Raw genomic sequence first — 12061 nt, forward strand, 5'->3', positions numbered from 1 at the left:
CTGTGCAGAAGCTTTTTATCTTCATAAGGTCCCAGTAATTCATTTTTGCTTTTAATTCCCTTGCCTTTGGGGATGTGTCGAGTAAGAGATTGCTACGGCTGAGGTCAGAGAGGTCTTTTCCTGCTTTCTCCTCTAGGGTTTTAATGGTTTCCTGTCTCACATTCAGGTCCTTTATCCATTTTGAGTTTATTTTTGTGAATGGTGTGAGAAAGTGGTCTAGTTTCAACCTTCTGCATGTTGCTGTCCAGTTCTCCCAGCACCATTTGTTAAAGAGACTGTCTTTTTTCCATTGGATGTTCTTTCCCGCTTTGTCAAAGATGAGTTGGCCATACATTTGTGGGTCTAGTTCTGGGGTTTCTATTCTATTCCATTGGTCTATGTGTCTGTTTTTGTGCCAATACCATGCTGTCTTGATGATGACAGCTTTGTAGTAGAGGCTAAAGTCTGGGATTGTGATGCCTCCTGCTTTGGTCTTCTTCTTCAAAATTACTTTGGCTATTCAGGGCCTTTTGTGGTTACATATGAATTTTAGGATTGCTTGTTCTAGTTTCGAGAAGAATGCTGGTGCAATTTTGATTGGGATTGCATTGAATGTGTAGATAGCTTTGGGTAGTATTGACATTTTGACAATATTTATTCTTCCAATCCATGAGCAGGGAATGTCTTTCCATTTCTTTATATAAAAAGAAGATATCTTTAAGGAAGTGAATGGATAATATCACACATTGGGAGATAATATTTATAATACATATGTGTGACAAAAGACTTCTATCCAGAATATATCAAGAATCCCTAAAAACTAGCAACAAAAAAGCAAACATTCCAGGTTGGTTGGGTGGCTCAACTGGTTAAGTGTCTAACTCTTGATATCTGCTCAGGTCATGATCTCATGGTTCGTGGGATCAAGCCCTGTGTGGGGCTCTATGCTGACAAAGTGGAGCCTGCCTGAGATCCTCTCTCTCCATCTCTCTGCCACTCCCCTTTGTGCACACTCTCTCTCATAAGAAGCAAACATTCCAATTTACAATGTGCAAAAAATGTACAAAATATATGAACAGTTAACAAAAAAGATATGAGGATATCAAATAAGCATGTGAAAAAATGCTTAACATCATTATTCCCTAGGGAAATGCAAATTAAAACCTCAATGAGATGCTAATATACATCCACTAAAATGGATAAAATGAAAACAACTTATAGTATGAAATGTTTATAAAGATATGGTACAACTGGAACTCTTATCTATTGTTGATGGGTGTTCAAAGAGTTCTCTCATTTTAGAGAACTCCTTGGTAGTTTCTTAAAAATTTGAATATATACCTACCCTATGACCCAGGAATTCTACTTCTAAGTATTTTCCCAAGAGAAACAGTGGTTCATATCCACAAAGAGGCTTGTGCAAGAAAGTTCATAGTATCCTTAATCGTAATAATTAAAACAATCCAAATATGTGTCAACAGGAGAATGGATAAGGAAACTGTTTGATTTTCATACAACAAAACACTACATAGCCATAAAAAGTAACAAATAACTGACACCTGCAAACCATGGATGAATCTCAAAACATCACACCAAAGTATACACACTGTATTCTATTTATATGATTCAAATTTCAAAGTCTGAAAATGGGCAAAACTAATTTATGGTGTCAGAACTCAGAAAGTGTTTGGATTAAGGGGGAGTAGAAAATTCCCTGGAAAAAGGACTAGGGTAATGGAAATGTTCTAGATCTTGTTTCAGGTAGTATTGCATGGGTGAATACAATTGTCAAAATTCATTCAACTGAAGACTTAAAATCCATTTCAAAAGCCCTAAAATGAAAATGAAATAAAGATATTTTCAGAAAAACATAAATGTGTGGCTTTGTCAACAACAGGTCTACATTAAAGGAAGTATGAAAGGGTAGTTTTCAGGCAAATTTCAGTAAAATGATCCCAGATGTAAGCTTGGAAATTCTGGGAGGAAAATACACAGCAACAAAAATGTTAAATATTAACTGTCTAAAACAATAATAGTGTATTGTAGAACTAACACATACATAATTAAAATACATGACAAAAATAACACATAAGTCAGGAGAGAAGTATAAGGAGTAAAGATAATCTCAGGTCCTTTCATTGTCCAAAAACAAGTAAAAGTACTAATTTTATTAAACTCTAGTAAGTCAAAGATGCATGTGATAGTCTACAGAGAATTGTAAAACAGTATAATTAACAAATAAAAGGGAAATATTGAAAAATAAAAATACTCAAAAAATCCGAAGAAAGCAATAAAGGGAGGGGGAAAAAACAGAACAAGTAGAACAAATGGAAAATAAACAGTAAGCTGATAAATTTAAAACCAAAGATAGCAATAACTAAATTAAATATAAATGGCTCTAAATAAAATCCTTCAAATAAAAGACATGAATTGTCAGACTGGATTAAAAAAAATTAAAATTATGCTGCTTATAAAAGAACCATTTAGATGAAATATAAATACATAGGAATATTGAAAGTCAAAATTAAAAATGTACCATACAAACTCTAAACAGACAAAGCTAGTGTAGTTGTATTGATAACAGATCAAGTAGACTTTATGGCAAGAAATATTTCATAATGAACAAAGATGAGAGATATTTCATAACCAAAAAAGGTAAAATTCAGCAGGAAAATGTAATAAATCTATATTTTTGCACCTAAAAACATACCCTTAAATGTACATAAAGAAAAAATAAAATTAAAAGGAGAAATAGAGAATTCCATAATCATAGTTTGAAATTTTAACACACACCTGGTCGATACCTGTTAGAATAGGCACAGCCAAAGAATAAGAAATGATTTGAAGATCTGAATAACACAACAGTCTTGAACTGACACCTGGAGAATACTGTACCCAATGACTAGAGAATACACATTATTTTAAAGTTAAAAAATTTACTATATGCTGGTACATAAAACAAGTCAATAAATTTCAAAGGGCTGAATTAATACAGATTGTGTTCTCTGACCACACTCTAATTAAGGTAAATAGTAATTTCAAAGATCCTCATATGTTTGGAGACTGAGAATTACATTTCTCAGTAACTCATGGGTCAAAGCAGATATCACAAGAGAAATTAGAAAATACCTTTTACTGAACAATAATGAAAATACTACATATAGAAATTTGTGTGACACAGAGGTGAAAATTTGTGCTTAGAGGTAAACATATCACTTTAAAATGCTTATTATAAAAAGAACAGTGGCCGATAACGATTTAAGTTAGAAAATGAACACAAAATTTATGCTAAAGAAAGTAGAGGGAAAAAATTAAGGATAAAAGCAAACATTAATGACCTAAAAAACAAGCAGAGAAAGGACCATTTTCATTGAAGACGTAGAAACTAATAAATCTCTGTCAAAACTTACCAAGGAGGGGCGCCTGGCTGGCTCAGTAGGTTAAACGTCTGACTTTGGCTCAGGTCATGATCTCATGGTCTGTGAGTTCGAGCCCCACATCAGGCTCTGTGCTGACAGCTCGGAGCCTGGAGCCTGGTTAGGATTCTGTGTCTCCCTCTCTCTCTGCCCCTCCCCTGCTCATGTTCTCTTTCCCTCTCTCTCTGCCCCTCCCCTGCTCATGTTCTCTTTCCCTCTCTCTCAAAAATAAACATTAAAAAAAATTACCAAGGAAAAATGAGAGAAAATAGAAATTTTCACTGTCAATAATCAAAAAGAGGACTTCACTATAAATCCTACAGATTTTTATAATAAGAGAATATTATGAACAACTTTATCCTGACAAATTTAGAAATTTAGGTGAAATGGACAAATTCGTAGAAAAACAACAAACAAGTAGCAGCAGCAGCAGCAAAAAAAAAAATCAATTAATTAATAGGATCTAACTTTCAAATAAAAGGAGTTGGTCATTAAAAACTTTCCCACACACTGCTGCTGTTGCCAACACGATGTGAGTCCCTTGGATCCTTGGATTCTAATGAAGTCAGGTGATGCTGCAGAATGAGAGACAAGCCAATTTGAGGGAAGTTTGGATCCAGCCTTATCTAAAATTAGGATTAGGGGCGCCTGGGTGGCTCAGTCGGTTTAGCGTCCAACTTCAGCTCAGGTCATGATCTCACAGTCCATGAGTTCAAGCCCCGCATCGGGCTCTGTGCTGACAGCTCAGAGCCTGGAGCCTGCTTCAGATTCTGTATCTCCCTGTCTCTCTGCCCTTCCCCCTTCTCATGCTCTGTCTCTCTCTGTCTCAAAAATAAATAAAAGCATTAAAAAAAATTAGAATTACGATTAGGCGTTTGATAAAAACAAACTCATCTAGATGCAAAATATCTTGATGCATTTTGCCAGTGGGAGGACAGAAGTGCCTGCCTGGGGAATGATGAACTCATGAAGAAGTGTACTAGGTATTCAGTTCAGAAAATCTAGCATAGTACCAAAGCACAAGACCTCTAGCCTATATCAAGTAATAATGTCCTCAGCTCAAGGCCAACGTAAAGCCCATCTTTTTATTTTTTTTAACATTTATTTATTATTGAGAGACAGAGAGACATGCGCATGAACAGGGGAGAGGTACAGAGAGGGGGAGACACGAATCTGAAGTAGGCTCCAGGCTCTGAGCTGGAGCCTGACACAAGGCTTGAACTCACAAACTGTGAGATCATGACCTGAGCCAAAGTCGGTCGCCTAACCAACTGAGCCACCCATGCGCCCCAAGCCCATCTTTTTATTGAAGTACGTTACTAATGCTTGGCTTTGCACCAATCACACATTCAGGTTTGTCCTCTACAATTTCAAAGCTGATCTCTCACCCATGTGACCACATTATTTCCCTCTTCTTCCTGATATAAATCAGTCTCCTAGATACTCCAAAATTCACAATTAAGTAGGGCTTGTAGCAACAGTGATGTTGTGCTATTGCCACTGAAGAGTTATAAGTATATTTGGATTATAGTTTTTTTATCTGACATTAGTTTGTGTGGTAGTAGCACAACTTTAGAAAGAGTATATAATGGACTTAAAAAAAATTATAGACAAGTGGGGCACCTGGCTGGCAGGCTTAGTTGGTAGAGCATGTGACTCTTGATCTCAGGATTGTGAGTTCAAACCCCATATTGGGTATAGATACTACTTGAAAAAAAAATCTACTGCTGAGTTTCTTTAATAACCGAAGAAGAAGAAGAAGAAGAAAAAGAAGAAGAAGAAGAAGGAAAAAGTATCTAATTCACAGCCCAGATATTAATTTATTCAGATGTATGAATACTTCATTATGAAACAAAACCATGAAAACTAAATGAAAGGAGAGAGAGGTCAAAGGGAAGGAAGTGCGGAAGACACTCCCACAAAGAGAACTCCAGGCCCAGATGGCTTCACCGATACATTTTATCATTTTAATAAGAAAATAATCTGGGGCACCTGGATGGCTCTGTCAGTTGAGCATCTGACTCTTGATTTCGGCTCAGGTTATGATCCCAGGGTCGTGGGATAGAGCCACAGTGTTAGGCTCCTCACTGAGTGTGGAGCCTACTTGGCATTCTCCCTCTCTCTCTCTCTCTCCCTCCCCCCGCCCCCGCTCCTCTCTCACTCGCTCCCTCCCTCTTTCTTTCAAAATAAATAAATAAATAAACAAACAAACAAACTTAAAAAAACAAACTAATCTTACATAAAATCTTTCGAAGAATAGTGAAATTTTGCTATCTTACTCTGTGGAAACAAATAATCTCTAAGTCTCAGTGATTCAAAACAATGAGGATTTCTTTCTCATGTTACGCTTCAGATGCAACAGATTTGTTGCAGCTCTTCTCCAAGCTGTGGGTATGCTGTGGCTCACATCCCTGTGATGCGAGCTGAAGGAACTATTTGGGATTTACTGTTATCATCTAATGTCAGAAGATAAAGAACAAGAGAGATGGCACAAAGACATAATGGATCCTTTCAGACATAGTGTATGGCTTGTCCATTTACATGTCATTTGCCAAAGCAAGTCAGATGTTCAATCTCTACTCAGTGGGTCAAGGAAATGTACCTCCCTCATAGGTGCTACTACAAATCACAAAGGCAAGGATGTATGATCTCTTAGAGAAAAGGGGAGTGAATATCTGAATAGCTATATAGATTGCACAGTTCCCAACCAATTTTACTAAATCAGCATGATTTGATCGAAAGTCTGACAAGGACATTGTAAGAAAGGAAAATTACAGTTCATTCTCACCCATGACATAGATGTGAAAGTTCTAAGTGAAATACTAGCAAATTGATTTTGGCAATATGCAAAAGTATGAGAAAGTTTTTAACAACCTATTTTCTGTCTGTCTCTATAGATTTCTCTGTTCCAGGCATTTCATAGGAGTGGAGTCATGTAATACATGGTCTTTTTGTGACTGGCTTCTTTCAGCAAAATATTTTCAAGGTTCATCCATGTTGTACCATGCATTGCTACTTTATTCCTTTTTTAAGGCCATAGAATGTTCCATTGCAAGGAAATGCCACATTATGCTTATCCATTCATCAGCTGATGGACATTTGGGTCATTACTACTTTTAATTATTGCTAATAATGTTATTATAAATATTTGTGTACAAATTTCAGTGTATATAGATATGTTTTCATTTCTCTTGGGTATGTACCTAGGAGTAGTATTGTTGGGTCATAAGGTAACTATGTGTTTAATTATTTAAGGAACTGCCAGACTATTTTTCCAGAGTATCTGCACCATTTTATATTTCCACCAGCAGAGTATAAGGGTTACAATTTCTCTACATCCTCTCCAACATTTGCTATTGTCTGACGTTTGGATTCTAGTCATCCTAATGTGTGGGTGTGGAGTGGCACTGAATCTCTGGGGGTTTGATTTGCATATCCCTGATGATTAATGATGTTGAGCATATTTTCAAGTGCTTATTGGCCATTTTCTATATTCCTTGGAACAATATCTGTCCAGATCCTGTGTTAGCTCAGGCCACTATAACAAAATACCATAGATGGGGTGGCTTAAACAGCAGAAATTTATTTTCTCACAGTTCTGGAGGCTGGAAGTCCAAGATCAGGACACCAGCATGGTTGGGCTGTGGTGAAGTCTGTCTTCGTGGCTTACAGACACCACCTCCTCACTGTGCCCTTACATGGCCTTTCTTCAGGGCATGCACATGGGGGTTGGTAGAAGTAGGAAGAGAAAGAGAGAGAAAGATCTCTGGGTTCTCTTCTTAAAAGGACACTAAGCTTATTAGATCATGGCTCTACCTTTATGATCTTATTAACCTTAATTATTTCTATAAAGGCCTCATCTTCAATACAGTCACAAGGGGGGTTAGGACTTCAACATATGAATTCTGTGAAGGAACACAATTCAGTCTACAGCAGGTCCTTTGTCCATCTAAAAAATTGGGCTGACTTTGTATTATTGAGTTTTAAGAGTTCTTGATACACCTTGGATACTAGTACCTTATCACATATGTGATTTTTCTCCTATTCTTTGGTTTGTTTTCCTCTGCTTTAAAATTTTCTCCATATCCCTGCATATTAATCATACCTTTTTATTTTCTTTATTTTTGATGCTTTGGCATTCTGAGATCTTACTGACCCTGAGGAGACTGCTCCTTCCTAAGGCTAGTCAATTATTAGAGATAGTAAAGAACTCACCTGTCAGCATGCTTTTCATATGCAATATCCTAACTACATCCTTTATCAGGCTCTTACACTGCAGGTTGCTATTCCTCTGCTCTAATCACCCCAAGGCCAGGTATGAGACAAATAAGGACAGTCCCCAAATCTCAGAGCCTGCTGAAATTACTCAAACTAGCCAATCCTAAGACTGCTTACCCTGACTTGCACATTTCTTCCCATAGAAACCAAGATAAAGGCTCTTTCCCAGGTTCCCCCCACCCTTCCCTCTGCTTCCTGACCAACCCTGGTGCTTTCCCAGGTGTATGCCCAGGTGGTCCCCTGTGGCATAGAGTGATCCCTTTCTCTTGAGATCTAAGAATATAACAAACTATGTTTTCAATGGCAGTCTCCTCAATTGTTGGCCTCACCCTACCTGGATAGTAATAAATCTTTGTTTTAATACATCCTGCGTTTTGGCAATTTATTATGTGCCTTGCTGGAATTTTGTGTTTATCCTGTTTGGCATTCATTGACCTACCTGGATCTGAGGATTTATAGTTTTTATCACATTTTTAAAAAACATTTCACAGCCACTCTTTTTTTAAAATAATTTTTTGGCCCTTTCTTCCCTCTCTTCTATTTCTGGAACTACAATTACGTGTGTCAGAATGATTAAGATTGTCCCACTGTCATCATTTTGGTTTTATTTCAATTTTGTCTCATTTTACTTCAATCTTCCTCTATGCTTCAATTTGGATGGTTTCTATTGTTATGTCTTAAGGACACTGATATTTTCATTTAGTATCTAATCTGTTTTGGACTCAATTCAGTGAACTTTCACTTCACTTCAGATATTGTATATTTTAGCTCTAGAAGTTCCATTTAGATTTTTTTTGTATTCCATTTCTTTCTTCCTTATTTTCATGTTTTCCTTTAAATACTTGAGCATTTTATAATAGCTGTCCTAAAGTCCTTATCTGCTAATAATCATCATTTCTTTATCTCTTTTTATTGACTGATTTTTAATTTTCATTATGGCTTACACTTTTCTGGGCTGTTTTCAAATCTAGTAATTTTAGTTTGAATGGCAGGTATTATGACCATTGCATGACTGAATGTTAGGATTTTTTGTTTTAGTTGTTCTTTAAAGAGTTTTAAGTTTGTTTTGATAGGCAATTGACTTACTTGAAGATCAGTTTGGTCCAATAATGCTTGTTTCTGAGCTTGCAAGAGAAGATTTAAATTGGCCTTTTTCTAAGGCTAGTTTAACCCGAGTACTAAAGTATAATCCTTCTGGGAACTCTATGCCCCAGCTATCCAGCAAGATCTTTCCACAATGGACCTCAGAAACCTGAGTCATTTCTAGCCCTATGTGATCTCTAAGAATTATTTGGCTTATAGCTTCCTAGTAGATTGTCTTTGGCCATGTAAGTTTCACTCTATGCATGCCTTGTCAGACTGGATACTCCAAAAACCAGATGCCAAGAAGGGGATTTGACATGTAGCAGATTTATTGAAGTAAGTGCCTTTAAGAAAAAATAAGGAGCCAGGGTTTCCTAAGAGAATTATAAGATTGCAGTGCAGATATGACCTTCAGAAAGAGAGAGGAATGAAAGTCAGATTGAGTGGGAAACTATTCTAAGGAAGTTTGGAAAGCTAACAGGGAACCTTCACACCAAAGTCGCCCATCAGAGAAGTCCTGAATTTCTCAGGAACAGTCCTGCCTCACACCCCTGGTGAACTCAGTCATTAGCTAGGATTAACACGTGGGAAGTGTGGCTTTATTGTAAATGTGGAGCCAAATTTCAGAGTGCAGCAGCTGAAGCCACAAGTCAATTACGCTCCGCACAGTCAGAGATCTAAGAGGTACATTTTTGTGGCCACCAGAGATTTGCCCATTGCACTACACAGATATACTTCTCCTCACCAATTAGAGAAAGACTCCTCCATGATTCCTGTTATCCTTTATTCCTGAGAGGAAACTCAGAAGTTGGAGGATAATAAGACAAATCACAGCCCTCATAACTGTAATAGATCTCAGGGCTGCTATTGTACTCATGCTCTCCCATGATTCATTCTGAATTTTCCTCACCTGTACCCATCATTTTGGCAGGTCTTGGTGCTCTATTACCTGGGAGTGTGACCCAAACCAGCACTCCTAGGAAGTCTAAATCCTTGGAAATCATACATGTGTCCATTCTCAGTCAGACAGTGGCTACATGTGTCCATTCATGGTTAGAAAGTATAAGGAAGTACCAGGAGGCACTCAAATGGATAAGTGGGCTTAAAACATATCCCTGCCCTCTTCCTGTAACAGCAGTCCTACTTCCTCCTGCTGATCAGGACCAATTACCTCTATCAATGTGGGGATTCTTCTTTTTGACCACTAGTCACTGGTCACAAGGAATCCAAAATTCCATAGTGGCAGCTATAACTTTTAGTTCACCAGCAGTCTTGCTGTGGCCTCTAGCAAGAACGTGCTCCTTTTGAAAACGAAGAACTCCAGTTTCACCAAACCCAAAGCTGCAAGGATGAGAAATACAAAATCCCAGAGTAGGTCATTGGAAGTGATGCTAAGTGGAGCCTTTCCTCCTTCCATGCCTTGGCTCCCGGATCCATGGAAATACAGCACCCAGTTATTTCTGTTGGGATACAGCATTCATAAATATCTCTGATTTACTATATAGTCTACACCCTGAAGAACAGCACATCATCCTTTCATAAAACTGCCTCTGAGCTGTCACTTCAGTTGCACCTTATAAATATTGGTCCATTATTCTATGAGGTTGGCTGCTTTGAAATGGTACTGGATGGATACTACACTGATTTCCATGGCTATCAGACCATTCCCACATCTTCTTCATCGTGAAGTGGTTGGATGCTACACTGTGTGTATTTCCATGCTTGTGAATCAGGTATTCTGAAGTCCCAGGCTACTGAAAATCTTCAGGCAGGAAAGCATATATATATTCACAATAGGTATCCATCTCTGTGAAAATGAAACCCTAGTCCTTCAAGGATGGAAAAAGCCTGATATACTTGACTTACCACCTAGTAGTTAGTTGGTCTCCTCAAAGAATAACCATATGTCAGGAGCTTGACATTAGCCTCTATTGCTGCAGTTTTCAGTATACAAGTCTTACTTGTCCTTTCTCTAGGACCTTAGTGAATGATGTGTACCCTGGGTCCCTACCATGTAACATCATTCTTTGGTTGGTCTTTTGATCTTACATAATTTATTCTAGCAAGCCCATTCACTTAGCCTCTTTAATCCATCTGTAAGGGCAACTCAGGCATTACTATTTCCATGGGTGCTGGCCATAGCTTTTTCCAGGCTTCTAATAGTCAATTTGCTACATCCCCTAAGGTTCTCATAGGGTGTTATATCTCATGTTCTGAGGTGGTGCGCCCAAGTCAATGAATTCTTCCTTATCTGGACTTATATTCCAGTCCCCTTGATCAAATACCCTAAAAATCAAATCCCAGAGGTATTTCCCTGGCTCCTTTTGGTAAGCTAGCTAATTCTTAAACTTCTTCTGGCATAAGGTCAATTACACTCTCTGCATTTGGAGCTCTGAGAGGTGCATCTTCATGGCTACCACACACTCAAAGATTATTATCCAGACAAATATTGGAAGGGAACCAATACAGATTTCTTTTTTTTTTTTTGTATGGACATACAGCTTTATTTCAGCAGCACCAGATGAACCAAGCAGACTAAAATAGCTCCATAAAGGCTCTAAAAATTAAATAGGTATTGAAAACACAGACTGCAAAATTAGGCCACAATCTAGGGACTGTCCCTAAACAGGTAACTATCTTTTAAAGATTTTATTTTACTTAAAAAAATTTTATACAGTTAGTACTATATTAGTTTCAGGTGTACAATGTAGTGGTTCAATGATTTTATACATTACTTAGTGCTCATCATGATAAGCATACTGTTAATCCCTTTCACATATTTTGCCCATCCCGATACCCACCTCCTTTCTGGTAACCATCCCTTTGTTCTCTATAGTTAAGTGTCTCTTTCCTGGTTTGTCTCCCTCTCTTTCTCTTTGTTCATTAGTTTTGTTTCTTTTTTTTTTTTTTCCTTTTTTTTCATTTTATTTTTTATTTTTTAAAATTTACATCCAAATTAGTTAGCATATAGTGCAACAATGATTTCAGGAGTAGATTCCTTAGTGCCCCTTACCCATTTAGCCCATCCCCCCCCCCACAACACCTCCAGTAACCCTATGTTTGTTCTCCATATTTATGAGTCTCTTCTGTTTTGTCCCCCTCCCTGTTTTTATATTATTTTTGTTTCCCTTCCCTTATGTTCATCTGTTTTGTCTCTTAAAGTCCTCATCTGAGTGAAGTCATATGATTTTTGTCTTTCTCTGACTAATTTCACTTAGCATAATACCCTCTAGTTCCATGCACGTAGTTGCAGATGGCAAGATGTCATTCTTTTTTATTGCCGAGTAATACTCCATTGTATAGAT

At 37.5% G+C, this 12061-nt stretch overlaps 1 protein-coding gene across 19 annotated transcripts in view; it reads right to left on the reverse strand.

The window, feature by feature from the left end:
- The window catches only part of CDKL3 (cyclin dependent kinase like 3), a 99922-nt gene that overhangs the window by 28348 nt on the left and 59513 nt on the right, over positions 1-12061 (reverse strand). For 13 of the 19 annotated variants that reach the window (XM_042984044.1, XM_042984073.1, XM_042984040.1 and 10 more), the window contains one exon: positions 9928-10097. The exons of 4 other annotated variants lie outside the window; for them this stretch is intronic. In XM_042984044.1, the coding sequence (XP_042839978.1) occupies positions 10012-10097 (86 nt within the window). In that variant the 3' untranslated portion in view covers positions 9928-10011. Of the gene's footprint in view, positions 1-1641; positions 1812-9927; positions 10098-12061 lie in introns of those variants that run through there. 2 more of the 19 variants (XM_042984120.1, XM_042984156.1) reach the window with 2 other exon arrangements.

The sequence above is a fragment of the Panthera tigris genome, chromosome A1 (assembly GCF_018350195.1).
Source record: "Panthera tigris isolate Pti1 chromosome A1, P.tigris_Pti1_mat1.1, whole genome shotgun sequence".
Classification (NCBI taxonomy): domain Eukaryota; kingdom Metazoa; phylum Chordata; class Mammalia; order Carnivora; family Felidae; genus Panthera; species Panthera tigris.